The sequence below is a fragment of the Anthonomus grandis genome, unplaced genomic scaffold (assembly GCF_022605725.1).
Source record: "Anthonomus grandis grandis unplaced genomic scaffold, icAntGran1.3 ctg00000835.1, whole genome shotgun sequence".
Classification (NCBI taxonomy): Eukaryota; Metazoa; Arthropoda; class Insecta; order Coleoptera; family Curculionidae; genus Anthonomus; species Anthonomus grandis.
The window spans coordinates 3322-13482 of record NW_026088600.1 but is presented as its reverse complement, the minus strand read 5'-3'; the positions used below and the strand labels follow the sequence as shown (position 1 = coordinate 13482).

General features: G+C 34.1%; 1 protein-coding gene across 3 annotated transcripts; it reads right to left on the bottom strand.

Moving 5' to 3' along the window:
- Nucleotides 1–4602: 4602 nt before the first annotated feature.
- On the bottom strand, nucleotides 4603–9717 carry LOC126749805 (uncharacterized). Of its 3 annotated transcripts, none has more exons than XM_050459474.1 (11): nucleotides 9512–9717; nucleotides 9293–9446; nucleotides 9025–9226; nucleotides 8477–8693; nucleotides 8261–8424; nucleotides 8050–8205; nucleotides 7811–7996; nucleotides 7525–7750; nucleotides 5459–5654; nucleotides 5204–5407; nucleotides 4603–5092 (listed from the first exon to the last, which is right to left on the bottom strand). In XM_050459474.1, exons 1-10 carry the CDS (start codon nucleotides 9517–9519, stop codon nucleotides 5246–5248), a joined length of 1671 nt encoding a protein of 556 aa, XP_050315431.1. In that variant the 5' UTR covers nucleotides 9520–9717; the 3' UTR covers nucleotides 4603–5092; nucleotides 5204–5245. The 3 variants fall into 3 exon arrangements, with proteins under 3 accessions (XP_050315431.1, XP_050315432.1, XP_050315430.1); XM_050459475.1 differs by having other exon boundaries at nucleotides 5237–5407; XM_050459473.1 differs by having other exon boundaries at nucleotides 4603–5407; nucleotides 9512–9716.
- Between the last annotated feature and the right edge of the window lie 444 nt (nucleotides 9718–10161).

Below are 10161 nucleotides of genomic sequence, written 5' to 3'. Positions count from 1 at the left end.
TTTAATGAATACGTACATAGTTAATTGCCATTTTCAGTAGTAGTGTCCAAAGTTCTGACCTGAAGGTAACCACTGACTTTAAAGTCCAAAATCTCAAAAGTTAGTGGGAATATTCTCATCAAATAAAAACCGTGATATTCACAAGAATATTCTCTATAAATGCTATCTAGGGGTCAAAGCAGTACAACCAATAATTTTCGAATTATTTGACTTTTTAAGTTGTACTGTCAAAGGACCTAGTCTGAAAATATCCGCGCACTTTAAAGACCAAAATCTCGAGAAGTAGTTGGAATATTCTTACGAAATAAAAAGCATAATATTCACAAGAATATTCTCTATAAATGTTGTTTAGAGGTCAAAGCAGTACAACCAAGAATTTTAGATTTATTTGGCTTTATAAGCAATGGTGTCTAAGGGCCTAGTATGCAAATATCCGCATACTTTAGAGTCGAAAATCTCGAGAAGTAGTTGGACTATTCTTACAAAATAAAAAGCATAATATTCACAAGAATATTCTTCATAAATGTCGTTTAAGAATGTTGTTTGTCTAGCGAGTTAGGAAGAAGACCCCATTACATAGAAAAATCAAAGATCCTGATACTTTTTGATGTAAACGGCAACGCCTGTAATACATGTGATTGTAAGAAAGATCCAATTTTTAGAGGGCACCACCTGTCACCAACTTCGATCCAGTTATGACAAGATATGTCAATATTCGACACATGAACTGTTATTACAGCATAGTAGTATGTTTTGTTAAGGCCTATTTACATTGCATACAGAGGTGCCAAATTGAATGTTTTTAACTCAAAAATTACTTTTCTAACACTTAAAAAAACTTCTATATATAAATGACATTTTAGGTAGAACGACACCTTATACATAAATTTTTGGCACTTGTAATGCTTGGGACATATGTCAGACCAAAGTTTTGACAGATGACATTTGGACAGAAACTGACGTTTGACATTTGCGTTTTGAACTATTTCATAATCTAGATGTGCCGTGACTAAAGGTGGTAAAATTAATTATTTTTTCGAACCCCCTCGACTAATATGACTAGTCTAATATATATAAGTCTAACTGTCAAATTTTAACAAATGACCTGCCATTTTAAACAGAGTAAACACGCCCTTTAATTCATTCTTACCTGCAATACAGAGTTGCCAATTTGGAACTACAAACTTACAAAGGTTGACATATGAGCTGTCATTTTATTTAGACTGTCACCTTCATTACAGAGTTGCCAAGTTAATTTTCTTTTTATGTAACAAATGGAGGGTAGCACCCTTGAGAGACACTACTCCCTTCCATCCTCGATACATATAAATTTACTACTGACCTGTCGAGCATTAAAATAACCAAAAATCTCGACCTTTGTTTTACCTGTAATGGGCCAACATCGTCTCTACCTGCACCCGAGAAGATAAAAGGCCGAAAAATGAAGTGCCGATCTTTTCAACGTTCGAGAATGACTTCATTCAATTCTCTCCACCGTATTATTATCTTGATATTGCTTTTCTAGAAAAAGGGCCTAATTAGTCACTTCCTCTCGTGAGTAGGCGGTATAGTCTTTCCAAAAACATTGAAGTACGGAATTAATGCGTCAACTCTAATTGAACCATTGAGTACAATAAAGCCATCAAAAATTATAATAAAGTATACTAAATGTACAGGGATTCCTGAGGATAAATTTGGGTGTAGAAACGTCATTCTAGGTTAAAGATTTGGGTAGTTACAGCACTTGTGGTTAAAGTGTTTTTTTCTTTATTGGGTTTCACTTTTCTTGGGAATATTTTTCATGAAAGACTGGAATATTCTTAAAAGAGTTTTAGTGTATGAAAACTCACTTGTTTGCAAATAATTTCATATCAGAACGTTTTTTGTACCTCAAAAACTTTCTGAGTTAGACCCAGTTTTGTCAGTCAAGGTCCAAGGGCCACTCAAATTGTTTTCTATCCACATCAACTTTTCTATATTTATCATCCCACATTTTTGGTCATAACTTAACAGCTACTAAAAATATTTTCATGATTCTTTCACTTTAACGTACAGAGATTCCTGATGATGGATTCGAGTGTAGAAACGTAGTTCTGGTTTCAATATTTCGGTAGTTAGGGCCTTTTTGGTTAAAGTGATTTTTTTGCTTGGTTTTCTCAGCAAATTTTCACTTTTCTTAGGAATATTTTTATGAAAAACTGGAATATTCTTAAACGAGTTTTAGCGCATAAAAACTCACTTTTTTGCAAATAATTTCATATCAGAACATTTTTTGTACCTCAAAAACTTTCTGAGTTAAACCCAGTTTTGTCACTCAAGGTCCAATGGCCACTCAATTTGTAGGTTTAAAACTCATATTAGAGCATCAAGTTTTTCATTTATTATCCCACATTTTTGGTCATAATTTAAAAGCTACTAAGAATATTTTCATGATTCTTTCAGTTTAACGTGCAGGGATTCCCGAGGATGAATTTGAGTATAGAAACGTGATTCTGGGTTAAAGATTTGGGTAGTTAGGGCACTTTTGGTTGAAGTGATATTTTTGCTTTGTTTTCTTAGCAAACTTTCACTTTTCTTAGGAATATTTTCATGAAAAACTGAAATATTCTTAAAAGAGTTTTAGCCCATAAAAATACGACTCTCTGCCAATTATTTCATATGAGAACCTTTTCTGTACCAAAAAAAATTACAGAGTTAGAGACAATTTTGTCAGCCAAGGTCCAGGACCCGCCAAATTTCAATTATTAGGAATTGAAGTTTGAAACTCATATTGGAGACTCAGATTTTTGTATTTATTATCCTACACTTTTGGCCATAACTTAGGAGCTACGTTGAATATTTTAATGATTCCTACATTTTAACTTACAGGGATTCCTGAAGATGGATTCAAGTGTAAAAACGTAGTTCTGGTTTCAATATTTTTATAGCTAGGGCCTTTTTGGTTAAAGTGATTTTTTTGCTTGGTTTTCTCAGCAAATTTTCACTTTTCTTAGGAATATTTTTATTAAAAACTGGAATATTCTTAAAAGAGTTTTAGTGCATGAAAACTCACTTGTTTGCCAATAATTTCATAGTATAACGTTTTTTTGTATCTCAAAAACTTTCTGAGTTAGACCCAGTTTTGTCACTCAAGGTCCAAGGGCCTCTCAATTTGTTTTCTATCCACATCAACTTTTCTATTTATTATCCCACATTTTTGGACATTCCTGAGGATGAATTTGAGTGTAGAAACGTGATACTGGGTTAACGATTTGGGTATTTAGGGCACTTTTGACTGAAGTAATTTTTTTGCTTCGTTTTCTCAGCAAATTTTCACTTTTCTTGGCCATATTTTTATGAAAAATCGGAATATTTTTAAAAGAGTCTCAGTCCATGAAAGGGTGTTTCTTTTCCAATATTTTCATACCAGAACGTTTTTTGTACCTCAAAAATTTCCTGAGTTAGACCCAGTTTTGTCACTCAAGGTCCAAGGGCCACTCAATTTGTTTTCTATCCACATCAAGTTTTCTATTTATTATTCCACATTTTTGGTCATAACTTAGAAGCTACTAAGAATACTTTCATGATTCTTCCATGTCAACTTATAGGGATTCCTGAGGATGAATTTGAGTGTAGAAACGTGATTCGGGCTTAAATATTTGGGTAGTTAGGGCACTTTTGGTAGAAGTGATTTTTTTGCTTGGTTTTCTTAGCAAATTTTCACTTTTCTTGGCCATATTTTCATGAAAAATTGGAATATTTTTAAAAGAGTCTTAGTCCATGAAAGAGTGTTTCTTTCCCAACATTTTCATATCAGAACGGTTTTTGTACCTCAAAAACTGTCTGATTTATATCCAGTTTTGTTATTCAAGGCCCAAAGTCTACTCAATTTAAAGTTTTGAAACTCATATTGGAGAATAAGGTTTTTTATTCATTAACATACAGTTTTAGTCATAACTTCGCAGCTATTAAGAATATTTTCTAGCTATTATGCATGTGAGCGTAGAAACGTCATTTGAAGTTAAAGCTTTGGGTAGTTAGGGCACTTTTGGTTGAAGTGATTTTTTTGCTTAGTTTTCTTACCAAATTTTCACTTTCCTGAGCAATATTTTCACGAATAACTGAAATATTCGTAAAGAGTTTTAGCCCATAAAAACACGATTCTTTCCCAATCATTTCATACGAAAATCTTTTTTGTACTAAAAAAATTCACAGAGTTAGAGACAATTTTGTCAGCAAAGGTCCAGGACCCGCCAAATTTCAATTATTAGGTTTGCATTCATTATCAGACAGTTTTAGGAATACTGCCTAAACTAAAAAAGTACCCAATAATTCTATAACATTTTCAGTTAATAGTGGACGTACTATACCTTTATAGACCCGAACCAGTAAATTCTAAAAGTAAACAAGCGTATTGTGACGGTTGTCACTGAAAAACGTGTGATTTATTATCAATTTTTAGCGCCACTTGACTGTCACTATGACGTGACAAAAGGTTCGTCGTGTTCATCTGTTTCTTATCGAAATTCCGTTGAAAACCAGGGAATAATTTATAAATAAAAGTCTTTTAATAATACAATATCAATTTTATTCATTATTAAGTTAAATATCAATGGTAGAGTCAATCTACTTTTCATTTAACATGCAGGTTTACATAATGCGATATAAAATACTTAAAAAATAAACTTCGACCAGCGAAGTAGAGTAAAACCTTAAAAAAATTACTAACGACTAGATTCAGCACTTAAAAAGCATTTTTTTTTCTTTGACACAAATGATTGTCATAAAATTAAACATAAATACAATGTCGCCACGAAATATAATGCTACATCAATATTCTTATTTATCACATCGGTTATATACGTTTTTTCTAGTATAGTGAGTAAATTTTACACATACAAGCATCAGGGGTTGGAGAAATAACAGTAGAAAGTTAGACTCAACTTCAAATTAAAATATCTCAAAAACTAATTTGAATAGATAACTGAAACAAAAACTAAAATAAAGGTACACTAGTGGCCTTTAAATTATGTCTCTTGAATGATATCGATATCTCTAATAGTTTTGGCTGCACATCAGTTTTTGTTGGAGAAGTCCCACTAGACAGACTCAACTACAAAGAAGTGAAACAAAAACTTTAATAAAGGTAAATTGTCGAGCTTTATACGCTTTAAAATCAGGACTCTAATTATGAGGATTAAACATCTTACTGTATAATAATAACCTTCAGATCTTAAAAAGAGAACATCAGTCTTACAATTAATTCTTAGGTTGGCTTAGGAAAACCACTGAATCCACTCCTCTCCGTAGGTGGATCGTCTGTATCGCTCTCGTCCAAAGGTTCTTGACTCTCCGGTAGCCTTATGAAAGGCAAATGTTCACTTCCGCTCCACATTGAATAAAGGTTCGTATGTAGTCTTATGGCCTCCTAAAAACATCGATGAAACTCTGGATATAAAACGGGAAAAGTCGCACTTACTGGTCCACTGGCCTCACTGGAAGAACCCCTTTCTGATCCGCTGTTAGTCGATCTACTATGGATTGACATACAAGAGGAGGAGTCCGTGGAAGAGCTGCTTTTTCTTGAGGTTAACGGTATCCCTTGGGGGAATATGTCGAAGTGATCGGTGTTTATGTTGCCCGCGTGCGGTACGTCCACCGATTGCCAATTACCCCTGAAAATTGGGGATTTAAGTTCAAACTTTGACAGTTCTTGAAAGAGTACTCAATAATTCCTTAACTGTTGAATTTAAAAGGAAACTTGTAATGACCTCTTCGGTAAAGAAATTCATTGGGTTTCATATCAAATTAAAATCCAAAAATTAGTTTTCAAAATATTGGGATTTTTGTAAAGCCTTTGACAATAGCAAGTTTTTTTCAATGCATGGAAAACCTACCCAATAACTTCAAAACGGTTGTATTTAGAAGGAAACTTGTAGTGACCTTTTTGATAGAAAAACTCATTGGATTTCATGTGAAACTAAAATCATTAAAATCCAAATATTAGTTTTCAAAATATTGGGATTTTTGTAAAGCCTTTGACAATATCAAATTTTTTTCAATGCATGGAAAACCTACCCAATAACTTCAAAACGGTTGTATTTAGAAGGAAACTTGTAGTGACCTTTTTGATAGAAAAACTCATTGACTTTCATATGAAACTAAAATCATTAAAATCCAAATATTAGTTTTCAAAATATTGGGATTTTTGTAAAGCCTTTGACAATATCAAGTTTTTTTTTAATGCATGGAAAACCTGCCCAATAACTTTAAAACGGTTGTATTTAGAAGGAAACTTGTAGTGACCTTTTTGGTAGAAAAACTCACTGGGTTTCATATGAAACTAAAATCATTAAAATCCAAATATTAGTTTTCAAAATATTGGATTTTTGTAAAGCCTTTGACAATATCAAGTTTTTTTTTCAATGCATGGAAAACCTACCCAATAACTTCCAAACGGTTGTATTTAGAAGGAAACTTGTAGTGACCTTTTTCGTAGAAAAACTCACTGGCTTTTATATGAAACTAAAATCATTAAAATCCAAATATTAGTTTTCAAAATATTGGGATTTTTGTAAAGCCTTTGACAATATCAAGTTTTTTTTTCAATCCATGGAAAACCTACCCAATAACTTCAAAACGGTTGTATTTAGAAGGAAACTTGTAGGGACCTTTTTGGTAGAAAAACTCACTGGCTTTCATATGAAACTAAAATCATTAAAATCCAAATGTGAGTTTTTAAAATATTTGGATTTTTGTAAAGCCTTTAATAGTATCAAAAAAAACAATCTAGGGACTAATCTTAATTTTTACAAATCGACCAAACTACTTTTAAATTGTCAAATATTGATAAAATAAAGGTTATAAAGAAAAAAAAATTGTATAATATTGGACTAACAAAAACACAACAAATTTGCTGGCACAAACATACAAAGTAATGACAATTTAAGACATATAGAATAAATATATAAACAAATTAAAATCATATTACAGAGAGAAAAAAAACAAGGATATTGAGGAAGGACACAGAGCATAATAAAGGAATTCCGCAACGTCCTAATAAACTTTCCCCAAAAGCAATACTTTTACTCCCTTTCTAAACCCTTTGTACATATTCGAAGACTTTATACCCAAGAGAAGATGATTCTTAGCAAATAAATAAGTTCTTAGCAAAGGAAGATGCTTTCCTAGTAAAGTACACAAAAGACTTTTTCACCAATTTCGGAATCATGAATCAAATATTATTCACTTGTATGAGACTAAGCGAACCTTTTCAAGCAAAAACAAGCCTGGAAGTGTTAAGACATTTTATAAGATAAGATTGTTTTACAAGACTGCCGAAAAGGCATTTTAAATGGGAACCTTAAAGCCAGATTCTGTAAAATAAATATTGAATAACCCAATCCAACCCCAGAATGCTATTTCATAAGCAATGCGAGATTCAACTAAGGAAAAGTAAGCAGATCTCAGTAAAAGTAAGTTGAAAAGAGAAGATTTTTGCCTAGAAAAAATAAATTTATATAAAAACTAAATCATGTTGTTCACCTTTGTGACGGAAATAACCTACGATGCATCCGATCCTCGTGGGTCTCTCCCCATATGGGCACATACGAATGCCCCGGAATCGACGTCGTAGGGATCGAGGATCTACTGGGCCTACAAGACAACAATTGAATCGCCTCCGAGAGACCCTCGACGCTCGGCAGAACCCCCGGAACCGGCGGCTGAGACCCACTGGGTGCCGAGGTAGATGGCTGCGACGTCACAGATTCTACAAAGAACCCCACAAACGTAATTTACCCAAAAAAAAACATTTAAAACATAAACCCACCAGGTGTGGTGCTTCTGCTACGCTCCTGAGAGCTATTGGGGCCTCCACTGGGCACAGACAGTTTAGCTTGCACCCCAGTAGAACGGCTTTGGTTACTATTACTATTATTGGGGGGTTCACCGCCCGCCCAAGCCGTATCCCAAGGCATAGACCATCTGCGTGCAGCAGTAACTTCTCCTTGACCGCCTTTAAAGATAAACTTATCGAATATAAAATATCACAAGCCCATTTTAATTCACCTTCTGAGACAACAGTGACATCAGTGGCGGCAACCTCAGACCACCTCCTGGGACCCCCCAAGGGAAACAACGGGAAATGCAGAGGTGACCTTTGGCCTCCCCTGCCTGGAAATGGCAATTTCATAGTGTGTAATTGTCCCGGAGTAGGAAACGGTCCTAAAAGCGCTTTAATATTAATTAAATGAGTTATTAGTGTATGAACTGGTTTAACCTCTAAGGGTTTCCAGTGGTCCAGGTCCCCTATGGAAGTCGGGAAAACAATGGATGGGGCTGGGCCCCCTGGCTTGCTCCTGGTATGGAGACGAGCCCCTTGTGTCCGCCATAGGACTGTGCTGTCTGGGTATATCTTCCATTCTGGGACTAGACATTTGAGACCTAAACAAATCCAATGTGAACCTCAAAGCAGGATCAGGGCATAAGTACAGACCTGGTCTCCTGTTTACTGAAACACTGTTGCACGGCGGCCATGCTACAGTCAGAATTATGTACTCCCCCGGGGGTAGTTTGACAGGAAGGGCATAGGGCCATAGAACCGAAATTCTCACAGCTCGCTATGGAAAACTGGTATTGGAGGTTGATGAATGTTAAAAGGTTTTCGGTGATTATGTGCTGGTTGTGTTCTAGTTGCCTTTGGGCATCAGATTCTGTGAGGAATTTTTCATGTTTGTATGTAATTTATATGTAAACATTATATTATAGTTTTTGTCAAAGTCAAGGCATAATAAAGCCAAGAAGATTATCATGAAAATAGACAATAGATCAGTAAATTATGTATATAAACAAAGCAAAACTATGCTAAAAAGTATAACGATAACACTTGCTCATAACATTATATAAACCAACAACTAGTGAGACAATCTTTTAAGAAGTAAATCATTTCTCATTTAATGGTAAATATGGTAAAAGCACTCTATACCATTCGCTTTTCAAGGATTCTTGAACTTAATTATTAATCTTAATTAGATATCTACTTACCAGTAAATGTGTCACCAATACTCATATCTTGCATGGCAGCTGCGATATGATTTTTAACAGAGCTACTAGCAACAGCGGTAGCTCTAGTAAGATCCTCCCAACTATTTATACACTGGGTGGCTATCGGAACATTTTGCATTTGTGATAAATTATACAGGGATTGGGCGAGGCGAAGACCCGCTGCACACATAGTGTTTAGCATCTAAAAATATCGTTTTAATTGCAAATTGGTGCAATTTATTGGTTGATCAAGTAAATTAAAACTTACTTGTAAATATCCTATCCAGTTATTTAAGCATTCTGCAGCAGCTACTTTAAGAGTATTGGGGCTCAGTTGTTGTACATCGGCTAGTTCTTTGCTTTCACTGGTAATATCTTGCTCAGAAAAGGCTGCGCCACTGTATGAGGGTTGGTGTGGCTCCCTATTGTTGAAATATTGTGTTTTTTTTTTAATACAAAACATTAGTAAATTGCTAATTGTACACACCTATCCATCTTGGTTTATTAAGACAAAGAGTTGACTTTTAAGTGGATTCACATTTTTAAAACCAATAAATTAATCAACTTAACGGGTTCGCATAAATTAGTATGACGTTTTTCCACTTTAGGAAGAATAATTCAATACGTACATATTAAAAAAAATTATAATTAAATTTAAGACAAAATTTGTAAACATAAAAAACTTAACCTCAAAATTTTTAAACGTCAGTGTCAATCAGTCAGTTTCGCGACGTTGCCAAGCTTCACAAATCGTATTGACTTCTTAACTAGATTATCAGCTATAGGCGGTAAAATTAAAGTGAGTTGAGGTGAGCTAAAGGTGCCATTCCTGCTTACTTTTAAGTTAATCTTTTGTAATTTTAAGTAAAGATGTTTTTTATTGGTAATAGGGTAAGCTTGGCAACGTTAATAAATCTAATTCAGATGTTAAAAATGAAAAAATGTGCTGTGTTGCCAACTCTGCGCATTTTCCACCAAAAATAAGGAATTTTAGTGTTTCAACGGTATTAAAAGCTAGTGTATTATTGATTTTATTTGTAGAATACGTAGTGAAATTAAATATTTGCCTCTTTTTCCTACTAAAGATAAAACGATAAATTGTTAAGAAAGGATTTCGTTTGTAGGTTATGGTTGCCT

What these genes read in the sequence shown, in the direction of transcription:
- LOC126749805 (XM_050459474.1), bottom strand. An exon ending in ACCACTGGAAACCCTTAGAG is followed by an intron (nt 8,206 to 8,260) that starts GTTAAACCAGTT and finishes AAGCGCTTTTAG; the next exon opens with GACCGTTTCCTACTCCGGGA. An exon ending in CCAGTGAGGCCAGTGGACCA is followed by an intron (nt 5,408 to 5,458) that starts GTAAGTGCGACT and finishes CGATGTTTTTAG; the next exon opens with GAGGCCATAAGACTACATAC.